Source organism: Lasiosphaeria miniovina (assembly GCF_030549165.1).
Source record: "Lasiosphaeria miniovina strain SMH2392-1A chromosome Unknown B0T26scaffold_2, whole genome shotgun sequence".
In the NCBI taxonomy this organism is placed as follows: domain Eukaryota; kingdom Fungi; phylum Ascomycota; class Sordariomycetes; order Sordariales; family Lasiosphaeriaceae; genus Lasiosphaeria; species Lasiosphaeria miniovina.
In genome coordinates, this window is record NW_026848221.1 from 5,461,553 (window position 1) to 5,485,208 (window position 23,656).

Consider the following 23,656-nt stretch of genomic DNA (forward strand, 5'->3'; position numbering starts at 1 on the left):
TGTTTAGCTTTTCGTCAAAAAAGCGCGGCATTGTAAGAGATGAGCGTAGTATAATTGCTAATTGAATACGGATTTACGGATGCAAGAAGTAGGAAATTAGATCACATAGAGAGAATGAATTTCATAGTCACTCAGACATGAATTGGCACAGTCTATTCCCATTAACAAACACACCTCCGCGCTCTCAATACTCTATTGAAACTGCATGCCTGATGGTCATAGGATTCGCAAAAGTCCCGGAACAGACTTAAGCCACTGCGTAACACCTGCCTTCTTCAACTCCCAGTCTATCGCTACATGGGTAATGGCGCTGGCATTCCACATCATTTATCATCCTCGTCATCGTCATCGTCATCGTCATCGTCGCTTCGTCCCTGCCTCATCAAAGTATCGGCCTCGCGAATCTGCATCCGCACCTCCTGTAGACTTCTCGAGTCTTCGTCTTCGTCGTCGTCTTCTTCGCTGCGCAGCTCGTCTTCCTCCTCTACCAGGTCTTTGCCCTTGACTTCCTCTGCCGGTCTCTTCTTCTCAAAGTCTTGCTTATGTGCTTCAGCCATGACTCGCAGGATCGACTTCTTGCCCGTGTCTGTGTAACGCCGTCGGAAAGTAGCGCCCTCCTCCGGTAGAGCCTCATCAGCAATAGTAGTTGATATTGCCGTCCCCGGACGTATCCTGCCAGATCCTGGAATATCAACCCCTGTTGCATGTGTACTGATAGCGTGTGATTTGGTCGAGGTGTGCTCTCCCTGCACAGTCTCGGCGGCGGCTTCAAGGCTAGGTCGTTCGACAAATGATCCCAGGTGATACGGCAGTGGAGTGTCTCTTGAAGCTTTGTACTGGGCGACGTTGCCGCAGTGTTCGTTCTCTACGCGCAACACTGTCCACATCCCTCTTCTTGTAACCTCGGCAAACGATATAAGAAACGAGACGATAGTGTTGTGTTGAGTGTTGTGGGTGAATATGGCGTAAAATATCCAGGAAAATCTGAGAATAGGGTCGACTATCATGATAAAGTAATAGACCCAGACAGGACGGAGGGCCGTAATGTCTCTAAGGAAGGGATGCCTGGCGTTGGCTTGAAGAAGGGAGAAGTCCATGAATATATCCCATATGGCTGTCCGCGTTTAAAGAGATTCTGTCAGCTCATCGATGCCTCACTAGGACGGAAGAGGGGACCTTACAGCAATATATGGCGTTTATAGCCCCGAAGGCAATAAAAAAGCTCATGTTCAGTTGTGTCCCGTCTATACGGTAAAGACTGAGACAGACAGCCGCCAGGATAGTCATGCCGTATTTTCCGCAGTTGACCAGATGCGGGAACACGTTTCCAGTATCGCGATAACGCCGGATGCACTGCAGCGCACGCCAGATTGGTGGCAGAGCGCCGAAGAACCCTAGGAGCCGCGAGTGGGACGAATTGCACTGTGTAGGATCGTTCCACGAGCGTGCGTATAGGCAGAAAAACAGCTCGATGTTCTTGGCTTGGTATTAGTACCGAATAAAGTCAACACTGGGGCGGGAGCATAGGCGACTACTTACACAGGTCGCATACGTCAGAGAGCACCAGATATCCCCGAGAAAGAAGTCACGAAACTCTACTGGATATAGACCAGCAAAGAATAGGCGGTACTACCAATTTGCATGTTAGTCGGTATCGCGAAAGAATACCAGAATGGTCCGAGAAAGCTTACGTGTGAGTACACAAACCACCTCCTAGCCTTGTAGTGGATAATTGGAGCAGGGAAGAAGAGAATTGCGAGACTCAGACCTATCAATATGACAGGGTAGTAGAGGTACATTGTCTCCCAGGTATTGCCAAATCTCGAGAAGTTGAGCCAGATGAAAACCCCGAAGAGTGCGAAGAAGAAGCTCGGGAATTCGGCAAGTTGCGTCCAGTCAAGGTTGTTCCTGGGGTCAAACTCAAAGATGAAGGGGTAGTTGATCTTGTTTCTGGTCCAAATCCGGCAGGCGAGTGTGAAGAAGATAAAAAGGAGGAGCATAAGGAAATACCCCCCGTAGAGCTGCATTAAATAGCTAGTGTGGTCACTTAGACCACTTTCGTTGTCCAAGAGGAGCTCGGAGCCGTATATCAGGCCTTGTATCGCAAAGACACATCCGATTCCTATGAGAAGGCCGCTGCGGAAGGCGCTGCCAGACGAATTTCCACGACGCTTGCTCAGGTTCCGCAGCTTGCCTGCGGCAATTTTGCGGTTTCCGCGTTCAAAGTATCTCGCATACAGATCCTCAACAGTCCGAATGTGGCCATCTAGGATGTCGCTGTTGACAAACCAGGACTTGTTTACTTTCTCGTTCATGTACCGGTACGGGGGACGGGCATTGATCGCCTTGTCATACTTCTTGTTGAGCTTTCGAAACGCTGTCCGGTTCAGAAGAGCATATGATTTGAGGAGCTCAAGGCCGCGATAGAACTCTTGCAAAGCTAACTTGAGCTTCCGCTTTGCGGTCCGGTAGGGGACATCGTTGCTGTGGGGTCTTCGGACATAGTCACGGCGCGCCTCACCCGTCTGCCCAGTCATCACGGGCGTTCTGTTCATCTTCAACAGAGCTTTCGTGTTGGGCCCCGGCTTCAGGAACTTTGCCTTGATCGGAGAGATCCAGTCATGGGTACCATTCTTGGCGCCCTCGCCGCCGGTGTCGTCGTCGCTCGGGCTGCTGTTGCGCTCCATCTCCCGCTTCCTCTTCGCCTCGGCAATCTCTTCGGTTCGCCTGTTACGCATCTCGTGAAGCTGCTCCCGCAAGACAATAAGACGCTCTGATGCCTGGTCTTCCTTTTGCTTGTAGAAAGTCTCAATCTTGTCCAGCTCGCCGTTGAGGAAATGAAAAAAGTCCCGCTCGGTGGAGCGGACTTGGTCAAGATTCTGCATTCCAATGTCGAGCTTGCTGAAGCTACGACGAGAGAGCTGCGAACTGGAGGAAAAGATGCGGTGTAAACGAAGACGGGGCGTCATACGGGGCGTCACTGGCACGCCGCCGGGTGGGAGGTTGAGAGTAGAGGGAGAGCGGAGGCCGGCAGGCATAGCGGCGGTCATGGAGGCACTGCGTTGCAGGGCCATGCGGCTAAGTGATGGGGAGTGGGCAGCCGCATTGTCACTGGTCCGTGAGGGGACCCTAATCGCCGGAGCAGGGAGCTCAAAGTCCACTCTGTCGCTGGCATAAGACGGAGACGACCCCGCGGGTGGAACGAAGGCACCATATCGCATGCCACTCTCCGGGGAGCGGGCAAGCCCGGAGCGTTCATTCCCGACGGTAGCGGCACGGGTAAGGGCATGAGTAGCCGGTACCGGCGTTCGCCGGACGGAGCGGGGGCTGACTTGCAGTGGATCGTTTTCCGGGACGGCGGCTGGCGGAGAGCCATTAGCGCTCCGGGCATGCGTGGATCTCGGCCCGCCCGTGAAGAGGCTAGCGGGCGTCGTGTGCTGCGGAAGAGGATCGGCGGTGCGTCTCCCCAGCGTTGGGGTTGTGGTCGCGCGACTGATTGCCCGCGAAACGGCCTTGATGGCCTTTTTGCCCGCCTTGTAGTTGAGATATTTGACGCGCCATTCTGCGAGCAACGTCACATGTGTTAGTCGGCACGTACAGACATAAGGTAGGTATTATTCGCCTCGAATTAGTGCCACGGCTAGATGTGTCGAGCCCGGGAGCCATTGGCTAGCTATCCCAAGAGCCAAACACCTGGGCAGTCAGTCGGTCGTCCGGCCGCAGTGCAGGCGGCTGCTGACAGCCCAGACGCGAGTGCTGTTGGGCGCTCCTTCGGGTGAACGGCCCCGCCGTAGAATAGGATTGTCAGAATCCCTACCTGGTACTGCTTCCTGTTCAAGCTCCTTTGCAAACCTTTGGGGGGTGTTTTATTAGTTAAATTATTGGGCAGTTGGTTGTCAGTTTCGCCAATTCCGTCCCCGGTCAACGGGCAGTCGGGCGGCTGGGGGGTGTCTCACTTCATGACGTCAAGCCCAGCATTGGATGCCCCGCGAAGGAAGCGATTGAAGCGTATTCCGTACGAATAACAACAGGTTAAACAGACGAGACGATCAGGCGGGGAGGTCTCTGCATTTTAAGCGCTCGTCGAGGATCCGGCTGTGACAGTGAAAACAAGTCGTTAGGTGGAATTTTCTTTCAACACCAAGAATTTGGGTTGCCGTCGTCCAAGTTTTCCTGGCACCTCAGGAGTCGGGCAGTCGGCGCTTTGAGCGCAATAGAAGTAACTCCCTAAAAGGTTAGTACCAAATCACCTAATTCAGAAGCTCCCGGGGTACTCAGTTAGGCGGTGAGGCTAAAGGGCTGAAGGCTTCAGTGCTGTGGACAAAAAGTGGGCCATGCTTTCTTTCTTCACCGTCTTGTCTTAGCTGCCCGATTCAGCAGCCTCAGGCTATTACATATGTTGAGTACTGCCGAGTCTTAGTCAAGCAACTCTTTCTTTTCAAAAACTATTAATGGTATAACTACCTATACGAAAACGAACCATTACCAAATGCCTGGAATTCTGTGTAATCGTTTGTTACCTAGTCCTACCTAGTACCACCTAATTACTCTCGCTCAATAACTCTCCAAGGTACAGAAAGAAATCCCACAGCGGACGACTTCCAACCCAACCGGCGACCAACCGGACCACGGGTTCAAGCTCAGGCTTTATGTCTTGGGATTCTTCCGAGTTCAGCTCTGCCAGCAGCACGATTCTGTAGATGATGCCTCCATTCGTGCAGGAGAATCTGGTCAGACGTCTTGTGCCGGCCGCTGCTGATCGGGAAGCCCGACATCTTGTGGCCGCAGACGCATCTCCCGTTGCCAGCGAGATTGAAGTCGAAGCAGCGGCAGTCCGGGTGCGCGCAGTACTCGGTCGCCTAGACGTCCGTCTTGTGCTTTCCCTTGGCAGAGCGGTGCTGGAGGAGAGGATAGATTTTGCGGACCATGGCCCGCAGGATCGAGTCGGTGTTGACTGTGTTGGGGGCCCGATGCTAATACGCGGGATGGCCGCAGTTGTGGCACGGGGGCTTGTCAACAATGGCCTCGCCGAGGAGCCCCTGAAATTCGTGGCACGTGGCGGGACAGTCGGCATTCTGGCACCACTCGGCCTGGTAGAACTCGGTCTTGAGGCTGCCGGCCTTGTCGACGTGGCCCAGGGCGCGGTAGTACCGGATGGCTAGGAGGAAGGGCACGATCTCGCACAGCTAGTCCTCTGTCAGCTCGGAGCGGAGCGGCGCCGAGACCTCCCCGCCCGCCGTGCTGTATCGAGCTCCGGTTGTAAGCCCGGCCGGTCTTGAAGACGCCGGTGCCGCCATCCTTGAGGACGTGGATTACAACGCTTAGAGACGGCGCGGCGCTTGCTGTTGCGAGCGTGTTGTTGACAGCAAAAAACCTGATCTTGGCTGCGAAGGCAGGTGCGGTATGGGCGAGATGAGTTCCAATCAGGCTCAAGGCCTTGCCTCCCAACAATTTCATGAGTGCGGCCTCGCCGACACCGCCCAGGAGGACCATGATGCTATATGTATCAAGAGTTACAGTACTATTATCGTACTGGTAGGAGCAGTCAGAAGTAAGAATGAGTAGCAAAAGTTGCCTTTATTATCTATCTAGAACTGCCTCCCAAGGTAAGGTAGTTATGCTTCCGACCAGTCCGTCCGCCCGTCCGCCTGGAGCTGAAAAAAAGCCTGGATCGTTCTCCAGGGGGCACCAAGGGTCGAGGTTCCAGACTCTTGGCAAAATCGGCTCTATCAATCCTCACACACCAAATTTTCCAAATGAATGTGAGGATTAGTGGGGGTTTTTAGGGGTATAGGTTCGAGACTTTGGTAGGGTTTGTTGGATGGAAGATAGGGAAGATATATACCATGTAATTATGACTTGCTGCTGACTTCGCGAGGCCGTAGACACGGCACCCTACGGCAAACTAGACACATTCTGAGAAGCTACCTAGACTGCCGGAGGCGCACCGTCGAGTTCTCGTCGGCTCGTAGTCGTGACAAGAACACAGACGCGGTAGTCGGCGGCAGTCTGGGAAGATTCGGGCCAGTCAGGTCCCTTCCCGCCAGGACTTTTTTACGCTTGTTCCTAGTCGTGCGCGAGACGCGAGGCGGGTGAGCTTTTGGGGGAAAAACAAAAGACCTTCAAATCATGCGAGGGACTTTGTTGTGATCTAGGGCGGTGCTTGTCTCCGGGCCCACATGACGAGGAAGCCCCGGGATCTTGGTTGTTATTCTGTCGGTGCCTTACGGAGTTGACGGTCGGGCGGTCGTCGGATGAATGAGGCGAACACCGCGAGAGGAGCTTTCACCCCGCATAAGTGGTACGTACTGATATTGGGATAGCACTCGGAATGCAACCAATTGATAACTGGGCAGTCTGTTGGGTATTCCAATAGTTTCAGGTCGAGCTTGCAGCCAACTTCATGCGTGCACCGAATCAATATTTCGTGCTCTGTCTGTCATCAATTCACACGATGGAGCTGAAAGGAAAGCACTGATCGGGGTTGGCCGCGTGGCAGCGTCCATATCCATGACTTGCCCAGATGGATGCCACGAGAAGACAAAGCCAATCGCAAGCTTGAATACAAGTTCTTCGAGGCGTGATAGGCATAAATAAGGGAATTCATTGGGGCACCCACTCTATCGTTTCGTACACCTACCTACCCACAAAAAACCCGCCATGGTGGCTGGGATGAACTGACGGCGTTTTTAGCGGTAAAAATCGGTACTTCTTGATGCAGCCACCATGTGTAGATTTTCCCCTGCCGCGGCCAGTCAACAGAGCGAGCCAGTTACCCTCAACACTACAAAAGACATCACCACTCTATTCAATCGGCTTTAGACACATACATGCACTTGAATGCATGCACTTGACTGCATGCGCTTGACTGCATGCACTTGACTACATGCAACTTGGGCCATATCAGCGTGCTGGCTAACAGCCAGCTCAACACCCTGATTTGCACCAAATTTGGCCAGTTTTCCCTGGGCAGTCACAATACGCGCATATTGACATGCCCCCCTGACAGGCTCAACAACACACTAACATCACCACTCTGTTCGATCGGCCTCACATGCATGCAAGCACTTGACTGTATGCAAACTGGTCTATTCAACGAATTGGCCAACAGCCAGCTCAATGCCCTGATTTGAACCGAATTTATCGACTTTTCCTGGCTGGCCGCAATGCGCGCAAATTGACAAGGTCAATAGGGCTGCTGACTGAGAGAAGTTCTGATTTTACCGCTAAAGAGGCGGGTCCTCGGATACAGCTGGGAAGGTGGATTGGTGGGTGTCCGCAGTGTTAGGGCGGGTGTCCCGATAACCCACCCGATGAATTACCATAAATAAACAGTCTTAGCCAGGGACGCGGAAGGCGTCAGCCCCCAGCAACGCTGAATTAGGTTGTTTGTGTGCTTGAGCACCCAGCGCGCTCGGCCGGATGGGGAGAGAGTCTCCAGCACCTAGCATGGTGTGAAGCGAGGGGTTGCGGCGCTCGACGCACCCCTCGTCTAAACAAAACACCAACCGACTCGTCGAAACGCTGACATGCGCGCGCTGTGGGCGGCAAAGAAACCTGATGGGCCGCAGGGCTCGGGAAGGTTTTCCGATCCCCAAAGCCCGGCTTGGGCATGTGTAAAAGTTACCTATCCGGACGGAACTCTGCTCTGAGCTTCCGCGCGATATTGCCTAGCATTGACAGCCACCAAGCAAGAGCCGGGCTTTGTTTCCATAAGGCATCTTAAAATCACACGCCGGGCACTGTAATGTAAGTGACTCTAGGTGCTAGGTTAGGTGTTAGTCCAGTGCGCTTTGCCGCACCGTTTGAGAGTCGTTGTCGTTGCGCGTATGCTCGTTGTCTGTGCCTTTGGCCCCTAGTTTCGAGCGGTGCCGTAGCCAAATACCAACCTCCATACCATAGAGGTTTGCCAGTCGGTGGCATAAAATGCTCTTTTGGAGGAAGAAGGATCATCGCCAACGGCGCCAGCGCTTCAAGACCATCAGCATCGAAGCCTTTCGCCATCCTGCTCAGGCTGGGCAACAAGCGAAGAACCTGTTCTGCTCTGTGGTTGGCAATTGATCCGCCCAAGTCGGCAGCACCGCCCCGCCTGCGACGTTGCAAATACCTACCGGAAACCCAACGCACTTTTGTAGCGGCCATTGCGTTAGGCTGGTTCCATGATAAATGGTGCCTGTGGCTGCATATCGATATTGTATGTACCAGCTCGCACTGATAAAAGCGCACTGCGAAACTCTGTGTCGCATGGTGCTTTCAGCCCGCCACTCGCCGAGGAAATAGGACAAGAAGAAAAGGAAGCTTCTCCTATCTGGGACTCAAGTCAAATCTCGGCATTGGGCCAGACATCCATCTCTTCGATCCCGTCGCGGGACTGCCCACCGCAATATCCCCCCGCATCTCCGGCTTCCCTTGCACCGCGGCACGGAGTTCGGGCACTCCTTGCTAGTATCGACGCTTTGAGACCGCATCCATCTCGGCGCAAAGCCAAAAGGCGGAAGAAACGAGGGATATCACATCCAGCGCCTAGGAAGGTAACACCCGGTGGACTAGGTGCCTCCCTTGTTCATTTCATCAGCTGAGGTTTGGGCACTTGGGCCTTAGTTGGGGGCTCTTTCCGAAAAGGGAGCCAGATCCCGCCTTTTAGAGCGTCCAGGGCCTTTCAATTCCCTGCAGTGGACAGTGCAGTCTAGCTGCAACCTAACCGACAGACGCTTGGATCAGCTCCACATCATAGCATCATCGGCCAGGGGGGCTCGACTTAAACAGGGCATGACAACGTGGGAAGCGCCAAGCCTAGTTGAACCTCGCTCAGCTTCTGCCCTTTTTGAACAGACCGCGTCCCGCTTGCTGCTTCTTCCCCGTCCCACGACTTTCTCTCGGCCTCACCTCACACCTGAAGAACTCGGATAGTTACTGGATACGACGCCTGCACTACCTTTTTCGGCTATCGCCAGGCGACACAAGACGTCCGCCACTACGTTAATTCCTCTTTCTCTGTAGCGTCGCTCAATTGCCAACCGACGGCTGTCGGCGTCACCGTCCTCCAGCACTGGTTGTCTGTGCGATTTCGGGTTGTTCCAAAACAGTCGCCTACTTTACTTTTCCATCCACAGACAACACACACGACCGAGTGCACGCCTCGCTGCTTTTCAGCGGGCAGAAAAATAAACAGAAGGAACAAAGTCGACTACTTGCGGCGGGCTCTTGTCCTCGCTTTCCCGCGCCTCGCCTTTGGAGACCATGATAGAACCTCAATATGCTCGCCGGCGGCCGCCCGTCGAGCCTCCAGCCAGCGCTTTATACACACACAGCCGCACGCGGACAACGTCGTCGAACACCTTTCCGCTTCAGAATCAGGCGCCGCATCCCCCAGCCAACCACTATGCGCAGGGGCAGATGCAGGTGCATCTCGTACAACCGCAGATGAACCACCAGCGGCGGTCACCCAGCATCAACACCTTCAGCACCGTTTCGAGCGGCAACACGATGGCACCGCCCGCAGCATACAGGACTTCACCGACGATCGATATCCGGCGATCAACATCGAGCCGATCCGGCGGTGCCCCTGGGTCTCCCCAACCTACCAGTTACGTGGCTCTTCTCAGGAAGCAGAAAGCTACAGTATGGTGTGATCGCGCGCAACCCGAGGACCCTAGGTTGTTAGCGAACAAGCGCGCTGCCAAGATGCGGGCTAATCTTGAGGTGGTGGGGTCGAACACAGGCTTGGGCTTCGGACAAGTTTCCAGCAATGGACGGACGTCGACAGGCCTCAGTTCTGCGGGTGGGAAGGTGGCTGCTAAGATTCGTCACCATGGCAAGCCGGCTGTAGTGGGGTACTCCCCAGACAGTAATTACGTCGGGGTGGGAGGCGTACCCCTGCGGCTCAGTGCGACAGAAGTGGAAGGCGAGGACAGCGACGATGACGACCTGACGATGCAGAGGTTACAACACCGCAGGACTGGCAGCTCCAGCCGGAGTAGCACCGCCAGTGGGAGGAGGGGAATGGGCTACCGCTCTTCCGGCGGCATCGGCCCCTCGAATTCTTTGAGCGGGGGCAGAAGGTGGAGCCCGGGCGACACCCCGGAAAGGTCAGGTTCTCTAGTTGAGGACAAGGAGGGCGAACTGGTCCTCGCCGAGGATGATTCGGCCAGCGGGAAAGCGAGAAGCTTCGGCAGCGGAAGCAGCGCCGAGCGACTGGACAACGTTCCCGATCTCGGCTCCAATGCGTCTCGTCTGGCCGCGAAAAGCTTGTTGCATGCCAACGTGACACGAGAGAAGAGTGTCAAGAATTCCGACGACCTCAAAAGGCGAGGCAGTGTGGACGAACGAACAATGACTCTTTCTTCAGCGGGCCGATTGTATATCGCAAATCCCGATTAACAGGGTAATACTGGAGCAGTCGGGGCGGCAGGGCTGATGCTCTAGATCGACTTCGAATACGGTTGTCGTCTCTTTTAATGTTTTACTCAACCACACCGCATCTTCTGGCGTTGAGCCGAATTCAGTTTCTTGTCCTTAAACGCGGCTTTTTTTTCAACTCGCTCCGGCAGTATAATATACCAGTTTCGGTGGTTCAAGCAATTGCCTCTTTGTCATTTATAGTCTTGCCCATGTGGTGCTCCTTGCGAATACCTTCGCATCCAAGCATCGTGGCACCAGAACCTACTGTGGAGGCCTTCACTCCGTCGTGTGGAAATATGTATTCCTACCACACCAGGTATTGCGAGCTCGGCCATCGGCTAAGAAATTCAAGGAGCCAATACATACAATGCATTCACCAAGCTCTCATCGTTGGGTGCTGATGGCGACGCTCAGTCCGCAACAGGGCCAGTCCCACCGTATTGAAAGATTTTCGTCCGTGTCTCAGACTCAGACAGTGTCGTCTGCTCGATGCGTCCCGCATGACGACAATGACGACGGAATAAATCTTCTGCTAAGACAGCTTTTCCGTCTCCGAAACAGCGAGGTTCGAATTTCAGGGTTGCGATACATAGTGTACCAAGCAGGGACCAAACCATCAGAACCTGTTTCCTGTATCCGCTAGGAAACCCGAGTACAGGGGCAAATGTTGGTTTGGTCTATACCACCTCGCCGTTATAGAAGGCACAGAGGGGACGCAATTTAAGGTGTCATTGGCTGGATACCGTCGCACCTTGTTGGCCGAGCTTCCATGTTCGGACCGCTTGCTGCTTCCAGGTCGTGTTCAGAATGCCGACTTCCATTGGCTCGGGCCTGTTCCTCGGTTGTAGCCCTCCTTTTTGAGGGGGATCGACCACCATGACGAGGTACCTTGCGTTAAGTTTCCAGTTTATGTATCCACAAAGGTGTCGCTAAAGGGCGGGTGGGCTACCAGTAGGCTTGCAATACTGCGTAGAAGTTGTAACTTGTTGGTGATATCATTTCCGTACAGTGCCTTGCCATGTACTGTACAGAACAGGTATGTGTCACAGTAATCTTGAGAGGTACTCTGTTCCGCATCAATTTCAAAGCCCAAAAGCGTTGAAAATGCAAATAATCTTTTTCGTCATTATATTCAGTAAGGATCCGCTTGTTAAATGCCGTATTCGGTACCGTGGGAAGGGAAAGTTTCAACGGCGGACTAGCGGAGGAGGCTCGCTGTTTAGCACATTGTGCACAGGCCTCAACCTCCAGTTCCTCAGCTCTTGGCCGCAATTCGTTATGGGGACCTAGGGACTGGGCTAAGCTAAACCCAGCCACACTTTAAGAGGTATTCGGCCAAGCCACAATTGAGTGGCTGTAGTAGTGTAAAGACGCGAAATTTGGCCAGGGTGCATGCAGACTACACCTCCTCCGGGGTAATACATGTTAGCGTAGGAAGGTAGCAAAGTTAGTGATTAGCGAGATTTCCCCAAAAGATACTAATAGTAGGTAACGTACCAAGCTAACATGTATTTCCCCGGTGGAGGTGTAAAAGGGCGCGCGACAAAGACGCGTCTCCCCTGCCAAATCCCGCTTCTCCATTTACCAATGGCTTCTGCTTCACTCCATAAACCCAAAGCAACCTTGAACTCACCCTCCGCATCCCGCAACGCACCTTCAATCGCAGCAAAGGGGAGCAGCGAACTTGTTTTCTTCATCACCTTGTGGCACGATCAATCCTCTAATGTGCTAATTCCTACTTTCTTTTGATATCCCCTTATCCTGGCGTTCCCACTTGCCCTGCCCCGCGACGTTAGCCCACGCGCGGACACGACGGTGTGGTCTTCGCGATGCCTCGTTTTGTCCAGTCGGCGGACTCGTCAGGGCGCAAGAGAACCCATATGGACTACTTGCAACCGACGAATAGCGAGTCCCAAGATTTTTCAGCCAAAGCCCACGGCAGCGACGTCGAGAATTCCTTGAGCGACAGTATGTAGATTCGTGAGCCCTTGCTGATTGGGCATTTACAAAACGAGCCAGAGCTAACCTTTTATCTCGCTACAGAAGAGAATGTATTCTCAACTAATGCGCCCGGCGCTGCCTCTTCGCCAATCAAAAGCAACGCTGGCCTGACTGAGTCTGGAAGCAGTCCACTAGACCAAAATACGCCATCCCCGAATCCCACACCAAGCCGAGCCTCGAGCCACAATCCCATAATCACAGTGCCTATTTTAGCTCCAAATACGTTACCAGTTCAATCATCAATAGCGACCACAACAACAGACGAAGCAGCGGCTCCCAAGTCTTCGACCAGCGAGCCGCCTGTTAAAAAGAAGAGGCTGTCGGAGGAGAAGGCAGCAAAGATCAAGGCAGACGAGGCCCGCAGGCTGGAGCGTGAACAGCGTGAGCAACTGCGTAAGCAGAAGAAGCGGGAGAAGGAGGAGGCTGAGAAGCAGAAGGCCGAACTCAAAGCCGCAAAAGCTGCCGAGAAGGAAGCGGAAAAGAAGCGGCTTGCTGATGAGAAAGAGAAAAAGAAGCGAGGAAAGGAGGAGGAGGAAGCCAGAAAGGCGAAGAAGGCAGGCACCCAAACGAAGTTGACCAACCTGTTTAAGGTAGCTCCCTTCGCCCCTAGAAAGGTGCGACCACAACCTAGACTCGAGAATGTCGACGACTCGAGCTCAGCCAGAACGTCTTCGAAGGCTGCGATGAAGGACATCTCGGTTTATAAACAGATGTTCCAGCCTTTCTTTGTCAAGGACCATGTCACCCTCGCCAGCACCCCTTTCAGAATGGACGAGACTCGAGACGCCAAATCCAAAATCCTTGATGAGTACCTTGAAGGCAAGCGAGGAGAGTTTATACCAGTGGCATTCAACCCATCGGATGCCCTTCAGATTCCGTTCCCGGTTCGACGTGGAAGAGTGTACCCCTCTGTCAGAAAGATTATGGCTGAGTACGGCGACTCATCCTCGACACCCGTCGATCTCACAACAGAGTCCCAGAACACACAGATCCGCCACACCCGGGACGCTCTGAAGACAGTGCCGCTAAAGTCTCTGAAGTTTAGAGAAGACGTGAGACCGCCATATATTGGTACGATTAGCGGTCTACTTCCTGGTGTGAAGAGTCTTCGGAAAGTTGCAAGAAACCCTCTTGCCCGAAACATTCTGCCCTTGAACTACGAATATGATTCGGAAGCCGAGTGGCAAGAAGAAGACGGCGAAGATGTCGAAGACCTGGAGGACGAGGAGGAGGACGCCGACAACGATTCGGACGTTGACAGCCTGATCGATGATTCCGAAGACGCCCCTGCCCGATTGGTGTTTTCGGGTGGCATGGAGCCTGAAAGCACAGGCCTCTGCTGGGAGGATAATAAGCGGCTTAACAGCGTACCAGATGTGTGCAAGTTTCGGATGGAGGTTATTCTGGGTGAGTTGTTAAAGGAGCATGGCTGCCAATATAGTGGCTTATTAACTGATTGGACAGAATCCCTGGATCAACATAGTGCTATCAACCCTTTTGAAACGGCATACTGGGAGACGACACCATCCGCAGTTGTGCTGGCTGCCGACCCGGTTGCCTCTGTTCCTCCCGGGATTTCTCAGCCCACCTCGGACTCGCGTCCGGCTCCAATGGCGCCGCCCCCGCCACCATCGGATGCGTTTCATACGCTTGCGGTGGGAGCCGCAACAACTAAGAAATCACCGCAACCTTTGTCGGTGGCTTTGCAGGTTCAACTCAAGGACCTCATACGATCTAAGCCCAACCTTTCCAAGGTCGGCCTCATCGAGCTGTTTGCCTCTGAACACGAGAATTGCTCAAGAGCCCAAATCAAGACATCGTGGGACGCCATTGCACAGAAGAATGGGAAGAGTTGGAAAGTGAAAGGCGAGGCATGAAGCAACAGGGCCGAGCTTCTACTTATCCTTTGCCGACAAATGAGTGCGCAGCAGTGATATGCGCGCCGAACTATGTATGACACGGGTACTCATGTGCACCACGATCAACTGACTAACTGCCTGTGTGCGGGATAATGACAATCATCTTGTTGGACGACCTGGCGTTTTTATTTCTATCCATTTTTTGCTTTTCTTTCTGGGACAAATCGGCGCCGGCAGAGGTCTGTCTTTCGGATGTCGGAGTAACAAAAAATGGGCATGAATTGCTTTTGCATTTTGGCCCGGGATGGGGCCTCGCCTTGCTAAGTACAGGACAAGGATGACGATGTCAGAGAGGCCCTGGGCGCTTTTGTACTTCCTTTAACACAACACATTACAGTGTGTGTGCCTGGAATTGGGCTTGGAGTCGCATTCCCATCTTAACGGATACATACAGACGGTATGCGTGTAACCACCTTACCTGGTCAAGCATGAGCGGCAGTTTTGGCTTTGGTAGCCCACGTGTGGCGATCTACTCATAATAGATAGGCGTTGGGGATTTAGGATTTAAGCATGCGAATGCATAAGAATATTGCCAATTAGTTCGAGGCGCAAGTTCTGGTGACGACTGCAATGTTGATCAGGTTGCTACCTACCTACCTAGTTACGAGGCACAGCCGGCCCAAGAAGGTTATCTACACCAGTTAACAGCTACGATCTGACACGGGAGTAAGAAGCCACGGCTCGACAACACAATCAGATTGCTTGAAAAGGCCCGCCGTCAGCAGCCAATTACAGGCACGACAAGAAAGTGGGAAACTGATGTTTGTTGCACACGAGGAGTGAGGCTGGTGGTGGGAAAGAGGGGCCGGCAATAGAGTTTCCACCAGTGTTTTTTATCATGGTAGTTTCCTAGTTAGTAGTCGGCAAAGGAGCTGAGAATATCCTATTCTGGCACAGAAATAAGTGGGGATGCTGATATCTGAAGCGTCAAGACGGGCGTCTAGACTATGTGCCATCACCACCAGAGTCAGGTCGCGACCGGTAAGTAGGATTTAATTTGTTTTATTATTTGCAAACGTACCATTTTATTGTACTCGGAGACGAGACAAAAGCCCCCCCGGAAGGTAAGCCGAAACAGATGCCTCTCTCTCCCTGCCTCTCTCACACTCTCTGTGTGTGTGCGCGTATGTCGACAGATCAACTCATAGGCAAGCCCTTCGGCACACCCAAGAAAAAGAAAAGTCCCCGGGTATCAATATGGTCATTTCGCCCTCATTACCCACCCATCCGCACGAACCTGGCCCATTCCGTTCCGTACCGTATCAAATGTACAAAGCACACCGACTACAGTTTGTTGTCCTAACGCCATTTCGGAAACCAGACGACAAGACTTACGTGGCCATACATGGCCATAGGTAGAAGTTTCCAATACCAAAAATGAAAAGATTGAAACAAACCCCCAAATGCCAAAATATGAATAGCAGCTTGCTGCCCTACTAAAGAAATCAAAATCCAAAAGGTAGACGTTGATACTTAGTTATACGTCTCTTCAAAATTTGGTTGAGATAAAGTTGGACGAGTCGGTCCTTTGCTGCTCCGCAGTCTGGGGAAACGCGGCAATGGCAGCGACGATAGCAGCCACCATAAAAATCACGGCGACAATAGACCACAAGATTCCCCAGCAATGCGAGGAGCCGCCGTACCGCTTGGCGAAGACGCTGGCGTCGGAGCTGTTGACTTTGCGCAGGATGAGGTCGTCGCAGATATCCCAGACGCTGTAGAGAGACGACATGACGCCGATGAAGAGCTATACCCGGAGACAATTACAGGGTGAGAAGGACTGCCGCCAAGCCAAATCAGAAGGGAGGGGTGGGAGACATACCACAACGTATCGCAACGCTTCGGCATGGGCGATGAACCAGCAACCGATCAGCAGGCCCATGGCGAGCAAAATAGTCAGGATGGTCAGCCAGTCCCTACGGCCCCACCAGAGCGTGAGGATGAAGGTGACGCCGACGACGATGCTGGCAACCTTGCTCGCGACAATGTTGAAGCCGCAGAACATGAGCAGGGCGCCGATCAGCGACGAGCCCAGGTAGCCCGAGGGCAGGGTGATGGCGCTCTTGCCGCCGAGCATGTGGGTGACGCCGCCCTCGTGCGGGTCCAGCTCGATGCTCTTGACGCGGCCCCCGGTGAGGACGCAGGCCAGGGCGTGGCCGAACTCGTGAAAGGCGATGACGAGCATCTGGAGATGGTTGAGTCTGGGGTCAGTTTTTGCGGATGTGATGTGCCTATGCAGAAGCCAGACAGGAGGAGAAAGGGGGCGTGCGCACCTTGAAGGGCCAAAGCACAACACGGATTTTGGGGATGTTCCAGAGGAGGGCGATGGCCACGACGTAGGCTGCGATGACGCCCAGCGTCACCTTTTGCGTGTCATTGACGGTGAGGTCGCGGCGGACGAGGGCGGCCGAAGCGGTGAGACGGACGGCATGCGGTGCGGATCGTTTGATAGCGGCGACCCAGGGCGACGAGGACCTGGGCGCGGCTACGGGGAGGGCAAGGCTCGGGGCCATTGGGACCGGGACGATGCGGGGCGATACGGGACGAATACGCGCTAGCTTCGAGAGTCGGGGGTGAGGCTATACGCAAGCATGCACGGGCGGATACGTTGGGTTTTTGACAGCCGGGCAGCGATTGCGGACAAGTCTGTCTGGTCAATAAAAAAAAGGGCGGACAGCTGTCGCAGTCTTGTGAAGATGCCCGTGCCGCAACAAAGGAACGAAGGTAGTGGCAGTCGCGTGGTTAGGTAGCAAAGGGATCGAAAGAGACGAGACGGTTTTGTTTCGAAAAGTCCTGGCGCGGCTGTGCACTTGATGATTGCGCGTTCAAGGTGATATTAGTCGGGCTAGCTAAGCGGTGGCTGTGACCTCCTAGCCTGTTACTGCAGACTACGTACCGATAATACAGTACTAGTACAATACCGGTATTTTACATTGCAGGCATTACATGCATGAGGGTTAGCTCGGAGCTTCATGCATCCATCCATGGAATGTACAGCTCCCCTGGCTCCAGGCCCCTACAAAAAGCCATGACAGAGGTTGAGAGCGTGACGTATCCTACCCCGTATTAATTCAGAATAACGGGCCGTATCGGTACATACATGTACGTGACAAGTACGTATGGTAGTGTAATTGTGGAGGTGACCAGGGAATATCCCTGGGATGATCCCAACCCGCCTAACCCCAGAAACCCCCATTCCTCGCCGTGCCCCTGCCCCTCCCTCCCCGCCCGTCCCATCCCATCGCCTTGGGAGCTCCTTCAAGAGCATCCCACCTCGATTCACGGAAACCACGACGGTCAGTACGCCATCTCCGCGTAAATCTTGATCATGGCGCTGGCCACTGCCCATCTCCGCATTGCACGCCCAACAAACAACCTAGACGCGCTTCTGCCATTCTACTGCAACGGCCTGGGATTCGAGATGCTTGGCTCGTTCCCTGAGCACGAGGGATTTAGCGGCATCATGCTAGGCCACAAGTCGGCGGGCTACCATCTTGAATTCACACAGAAATCTGGCCACGATGCCGGCCGTGCCCCGACGCAGGATAACCTGTTGGTTTTTTATCTCCCGGACGGCGCCAGCTTTGCCCAGGCCGTAACACAAATGGAACAACAGGGCTTTGCGGTCGTCAGAAGCTTCAACCCCTATTGGGACCGCTGCGGCAAGTCGTTTGAAGATCCCGATGGGTACAGAGTTGTCTTGGTGAATATGACATCGCCAGTTTAGATAGGAACTTCGGCAGCAAATGCACCGGCTGCGGATTCTCCAAAGAGATGGGCAATAATAAATAAAGCACCTATCCGGCTGGGGTAATACAGATCTCTGTGTGCCTGTCTGAGAAATGTCCCTTTCCTCGGGAGAAATGCATTAACCAACGGCAAGAAGGCAATTGACCAATGTCGCGGATAAAGTGTAATGATGCAGGCAATAATGTTCACTCAACCAGCACCGTCCGTTGCTCGGCGGCGCGGTGCCACGTCCAAGAGTGCAACGCCGGTCCGACACAAAAGGGTGTCCTGTCCCTCGCCCGTGCCAGTAATGGAAACAAAACACCGAGGCACGGTGCGGCGTCTTGCGCGACGTTGACGTTGAGCCGCCATGAAGAACTCCAAGGTCTGCCTGATCTTGCTGACCGCCGTGGCGGCCGCCGTCGGGGTCGAGGGCCAGGAGACCGGCTACCACATCGACTGGCCCAGGTGGTGCGGCAAAGTCTATCAGGACGGGTGAGAACCTTAGTTCCCACGGCATGGCATGGTCCTCGCACTTGAACGGACGACTGACCCGGGCCCCAGATATCCGAGCTTTGATCCGGGCGGACAGACGCTGGCTCCCAGCCCTGCCGCCAATGGGCCCCTCGTCCATGTGCAGTTCCAGCCGCGGTACAGCCTGTATCTCGAGAGTGAGAAGCACGGCGAGGTCGTGGTGAATGCTGCCCTATCGCCGTACCACGGCAAGCCTTGGCCCAGTACAAACACTACCTCTTCCACTTCGGGTCGTGCCAACAGCCTCATCTTCTCCATTAACCTAGTCGAGGACGATGCCATTCTAGTCCAGAACACGGTCGCCATCAACTCAACTGGCAATGTCTTCCGCTTCGACCTGTCGCGCCTCAAGCCCAGTCTCGAGCCTATCAAAATGGTGCTTTACGGCGCACCTGAGGGCGGGCGTCCCACGTGGACGGCCACGAGTTCCTTGTTCTTCCTGCCCGAGAAGACCAACGGCAGTGTAACTCGCATCGACAACTTCAATGGCGGCCTGTTCTTCCGGAACGCTGCATCGGGCCACAAATTCCAGCCGCTCCTCCCGCACGGCTTCTACGCGTCGTACGATGGCTTCCTGGGCAACAACAGCACGAGCGAGATCCAAAACTACGCCGACTTGGGCCTCAACTCCATGACGCCTCTGACCATCTACCGCGACTCGGGCCCCGCGTTTGCGTACATGGACAAGATCAACCTCAAATTCATGTATAACCTGCGCGAGGGTTACAGAAATTTGACCTATGTCCGGGAGCAAGTGCTCGCGGCAAAAGATGCAGAGGCAATTTATTCATACTGGGGCACAGATGAGTATGCGCCCCTATTCCTCCCCCACCCCCTGGCTTTCAGCGGAAGATAAACCCAGTGGGGAGAACCAACCGGCTCTGAAGGCAAGGCTGCCGACTCATGTCTGTCTGACCTTGCTCTCGCCGATAGGCCAGACGGATGGCAGGATCCGTTCGACGCCCCTAGCCTCGCGCGCGATCTGATCCGGCAGCTCGACCCGTACCACCCCGTCGCCATCACGCTCAACTGCCAGAACTATCACTTTGCCAAGTACAGCGCGGGCGGTGACATTATTATGGAGGACGTGTACCCAATCGGTATCAACTCCACCTGGTCCAAATGGCATACGGCCTGCAACGCAACGCTCGGCGACTGCGGCTGCGACAACTGCCAAGGCAACGTGCAGGACGTGCCCAACCGGCTGGACGACTACGCCGCTTACGAGTCGTGGCTCGGTCTGTGGCCCAAGACCAAGGCCCACAACCCCCAGAGCTTCCACGGCGAAGACTACTGGCTCCGCGACCCTAGCGTCGACGAGGAGCTCGTCATGAACGCGCTGGCGCTCAACCACGGCGCGCAGGCCCTGGTGTCGTGGGTGTGGCCCGCCAGCGCGCCGCTCGGTGCCGCTCACGGCGCCATGGCCAAGGTCGTCGCCGCGTCGCCCGTGGTGGACTTTCTCGTAGGCGGCGACCGGCCGCATCCCGTCGCGGCCGAGAGCGCGGGCTCTGGGGCTGGCGTGGTTGACGCCGCGTACTGGGTCGTCGGCAAAAAGATGCTGGTCTCGGTCGTGAACGGCGGCTATGTCGACATCAGCGGGACCGTTGCCGTCGCCGTTCCCAATGCCATCGGCATAGCGAGCACGCCGTGGGGCGACGTCGGCTGGCGTCTGCAGGACTCCAAGCTCACCGTTCCCGTGTTGCCCGCTCTCGCTACTAGCATGGTGATTCTAGATCTACGCTAAACTTTCGTCTCTTTTTACATGGTCCTAATATATTACCATGCTAATAATCGGAGACGTGCCTGTGGTGATCTGTGGCGCCACTGTGTCACGTAAAGTACCTTGTGCAATGCCTTTTTAAAGTGATACATATCAAAAATGTGAATTCACATGGTTCTGAGGTGCAACTCATAATGGTACTGAGGGTGTCATACGATACCGTTAAAGAATCAGATCAAATTGCCCCATACCTGTTATAACCATCATCACGGTGGGGCTTGCTTAGCCCGACTACAGAATACAGACAGACAACAGTGGCACGAGAAGTGGCCACATGCCTGGCCAAGCACCAACATTTTGAAAGAAACAAAAATAAACATTCCCCTATAAGCCCTTCTCCTCAACACCGGGCGCCGCCATTGTGCCTCCAAGTCTATGTATACCATTCGTCGTTGCCCTCTTTTATACGTGTCTCCTTTTATTATTCATTCAACTCCAAAACGCCCTCACCTGCCAACAAACTTCTTCTCGAGAAACCTCAGCGGGACATACAGGGCAGCAGACACAGCAAAGGCGAGCTCGAAGCCAATGTCGCCAGTTGTCGAGGCAATGGGGCCGTGGTACCAGGTCTGATCCATGGCGGGTATGACGAGAGCAAAGCTAAGAGCAGCAGCAGCAAGCGCAGCGGCGCCCCACGGGAGCAGACGGGCCTTGTCCCAGGCGTCGGCGTCGTACGAGGCGCAATCTCCGCGGCGGAAGAGCAGGTGCTCAACAAGAACCACTCCGAGGAAGGCGGAGCTCCAGTAGCCGATGAGAGCGACAAAGTTCTCAAGGCTGACGAAGAAGTCGGCGGCGGCGCGGATGCTGACGGGTACCACGATGGCCGTCAGCACCAGCGCGAACGCGTAGCGCGGCACCCGCGCCACCATGTTCTGCGGCAGCAGCATCTGGAAGTTGAGCGTGACCGAGTACGCCGTCGCGGCCAGGTTGCCCAGCAGGCTCAGCGACAGTAATACCACTAGGAATTTGCCGAAGCCCACCGCCGGCGCCAGCATCGCCGCCAGCACCCCGCCCACGGACGTGCTCGCGTACCCGTCTGCCCACTCCGGCACGTTCTCGACGGCGCCGCCGATGGCCGCGCCCAGCACCATCAGCAGGATGGTCGGGATCGACGTGCCGAGGTACGAGTACCAGAAGATCTTGGCCCTAGACAAAGGGACAAGTTGTATTTAGCATAACTTGACTCCGTGTAGATAAAAGGGGGTTGAGGCAACGAGTACGGGGCAAAGAGGCAGAAAAAAGGGGTAAAGAAGAAAAAACCCACGAGGAAGTCATCGGCGACAGGTACGTCGTAAAGTCGGACGCTAGACACGCCCAGGGAATCATGTACGAGGCGACGATCATGCCGAATGACAGTACGGCGGGCGCGGCCGCGGGCTCCTCAACAACCGTCTGCTGGCGGAGGCCGCTGCCGCCGGTGCCGACAGCGACCACGATAGCAACCAAGGCGGGGATCCAGGCGAAGCGCTCGTAGACGTGCAGCACGGTGAAGCCGCAGAATGAGATGACCAGCGCCAGCAACGCGATGATGACGATGCCGACGTCGACGCTCAGGCTGCCGCCGGCCACGGCCGACAGGCACTGCCCGCCTACGACGGCGATGATGACTGAGAAGCCCGTCAGCGTGGCCAGGTTGAGCAGCACGGGCACGGAGACTAGGTATCGACTGCGTTTTACAAAAAAGGTAGTTGGGTACGTCAGTCATGATTCTTTGGTAGCATTACCCGGTGATGGGGCTTACCCGAAGCTGTAGCGAGCTTGGATCATCTGCCTCATGCCGATCTTGGGCCCCAGCGTCGACAGGTACGCGGGCAGCAGGGCGGTCAAGAGGGTGAAGAAGAGGATGACGAGCGAGCTATCTCTAAGACCGAGACCGTACACGGGGCCCAGCATGCCAAAGGTGATTCTTTGGTTGGGTAGAGGAGGCTCAGAGTCAGCACCTATACATACCGGCTGGGGGGGCTGTTATCGCCATCCAGGGGGGTGTGGTGCTTACGGGAGGATGTTGGTGTTCATGGACCACCACAAGGTGAAGACGTCGACTGTGCTCTCTACCGTCCGCTCTTTGATAGGGATGGGCGCGATGCCCCTAAACTCGACGCGGCCAAAGGCGGCGGCCTTGATAAGGAAAGCTCGGGACGCGGCCCAGCGTCTGTTTGCGGAGACTTCCTCGCCCTCGCCCATCTCGGGCATGTTGGAGCCGGCGTCCGGGATCGGTTGCTTCTCCACATCTTCGTTGTAGGCCAACATGGCAACTCTTGTTTTATTTTTGGTGTGTGCTTTGGACAGTATCAGCCAACAACGTGTGGGAGCCGGGTGGCTCTTCAGGATTACACCCGACCAAGCTCACTCAACGGACAGGAAAAGAAAAAAAAAGAAAACCGAGCCAATGACAGCTCTTGCTTCCTGTTCTTACAGCTCAGATGCGTGTGAGATGAAGCGCTACGGCACCCAGGTACCTTATCTCTGTGTGGGTTGAGGCCGGAGAAGGAACTTGTTTGGGTAACACCAGGAAACCAAAAAAAAAAAAAAAAAAAAAAAAAAAGAACCTCGACGAGCCTCGGCAACAACACCACCACCCGCCACCGCCAATAAAAGCGATTGTCAATTGTCAACGTTGCAGGAATGGAAAAGATACAAGAGGCTGAAAAAAGAATAAACCGAACGCTTCCCCTAATGTGGCTGAAAAAAACGCAACTTGGGCAAAAAAAGGCGCAAACTAGCACCATGCAGAAAACCAGCAAGATAGACGTTGGGAGCATGAGTCACGGAAGCGAGCGAGTGTGGGTGGCGAGAATGTTACATTTTGCCTTGACAGAAAAGAGACTTGGCATTCTTTTTTTTTTTTTTTTTTTTTTTTTTTTTTAAAAAAAAAAAATTTAACCTACTGCTTCACTTACTACTTTACCGGTCCTTTCACCTTTCACCTCGGTAGTAGTAGCAACCTAACTTTTGAGCGTATCACCACCCTGCTTTGTAAGCTATGGCAAGAAACAACTGGGAGGGGGAGCACTCTGAACAAAAATGGGAAGGAGTGAGTCCTTTCTGACTACAAGTGTTCTCAGATTCAATTGACATTTGACACCCTCCTACAAAACCTAACCGCGCTACAATCTCTTGGAACTATCCCGGCTACTTTTTTCTTTCTTTCTTTTTTGATCATATGTATCTTGTTCAGCTCGTAGTGCAATACCTTACTCGTTCTCAGCTCGAGATGGGGATCTCAGGCGACTACTACGTCACGATGTCTCTCCCGCTTCCTATTCGCCTCCCACCGGCTGCTACAACTCCA

General features: G+C 54.3%; 7 protein-coding genes across 7 annotated transcripts; 3 read left to right on the plus strand and 4 right to left on the minus strand.

Moving 5' to 3' along the window:
• Positions 1-3: 3 nt before the first annotated feature.
• Positions 4-1,149, minus strand: B0T26DRAFT_168488 (EXS family-domain-containing protein). The gene has a single exon (XM_060433548.1). The coding sequence runs from the start codon at positions 1,095-1,097 to the stop codon at positions 324-326; it is 774 nt and encodes a 257-aa protein (XP_060301221.1). The 5' UTR covers positions 1,098-1,149; the 3' UTR covers positions 4-323.
• A 3,185-nt stretch (positions 1,150-4,334) lies between these two features.
• B0T26DRAFT_800140 (uncharacterized protein) lies at positions 4,335-5,493 on the minus strand. Its single transcript, XM_060446994.1, has 2 exons — positions 5,226-5,493; positions 4,335-5,158 (listed from the first exon to the last, which is right to left on the minus strand). The coding sequence occupies exons 1-2, from the start codon at positions 5,295-5,297 to the stop codon at positions 4,541-4,543; spliced, it is 690 nt and encodes a 229-aa protein (XP_060301222.1). The 5' UTR covers positions 5,298-5,493; the 3' UTR covers positions 4,335-4,540.
• Positions 5,494-9,240: 3,747 nt separating this feature from the next.
• Positions 9,241-10,380, plus strand: B0T26DRAFT_738722 (uncharacterized protein; the record flags this gene model as incomplete). The annotated part of the gene is made up of 1 exon (XM_060443624.1): positions 9,241-10,380. The coding sequence occupies one exon, from the start codon at positions 9,241-9,243 to the stop codon at positions 10,378-10,380; it is 1,140 nt and encodes a 379-aa protein (XP_060301223.1).
• Positions 10,381-12,230: 1,850 nt separating this feature from the next.
• Positions 12,231-14,279, plus strand: B0T26DRAFT_639826 (chromatin assembly factor 1 subunit A-domain-containing protein; the record flags this gene model as incomplete). Its single annotated transcript, XM_060437170.1, has 3 exons — positions 12,231-12,369; positions 12,445-13,809; positions 13,867-14,279. The coding sequence occupies 3 exons, from the start codon at positions 12,231-12,233 to the stop codon at positions 14,277-14,279; spliced, it is 1,917 nt and encodes a 638-aa protein (XP_060301224.1).
• Positions 14,280-15,810: 1,531 nt separating this feature from the next.
• On the minus strand, positions 15,811-16,834 carry B0T26DRAFT_636547 (peptidase M50B-like-domain-containing protein; the record flags this gene model as incomplete). The annotated part of the gene is made up of 3 exons (XM_060436838.1): positions 15,811-16,068; positions 16,144-16,506; positions 16,595-16,834. The coding sequence occupies 3 exons, from the start codon at positions 16,832-16,834 to the stop codon at positions 15,811-15,813; spliced, it is 861 nt and encodes a 286-aa protein (XP_060301225.1).
• Positions 16,835-17,649: 815 nt separating this feature from the next.
• On the plus strand, positions 17,650-20,328 carry B0T26DRAFT_635973 (uncharacterized protein; the record flags this gene model as incomplete). Its single annotated transcript, XM_060436782.1, has 5 exons — positions 17,650-18,018; positions 18,307-18,384; positions 18,427-18,545; positions 18,615-19,391; positions 19,518-20,328. The coding sequence occupies 5 exons, from the start codon at positions 17,650-17,652 to the stop codon at positions 20,326-20,328; spliced, it is 2,154 nt and encodes a 717-aa protein (XP_060301226.1).
• Positions 20,329-20,489: 161 nt separating this feature from the next.
• B0T26DRAFT_697738 (permease for cytosine/purines, uracil, thiamine, allantoin-domain-containing protein) lies at positions 20,490-22,912 on the minus strand. The gene is made up of 4 exons (XM_060441408.1): positions 22,361-22,912; positions 22,106-22,270; positions 21,629-22,030; positions 20,490-21,510 (listed from the first exon to the last, which is right to left on the minus strand). The coding sequence occupies exons 1-4, from the start codon at positions 22,612-22,614 to the stop codon at positions 20,811-20,813; spliced, it is 1,521 nt and encodes a 506-aa protein (XP_060301227.1). The 5' UTR covers positions 22,615-22,912; the 3' UTR covers positions 20,490-20,810.
• Between the last annotated feature and the right edge of the window lie 744 nt (positions 22,913-23,656).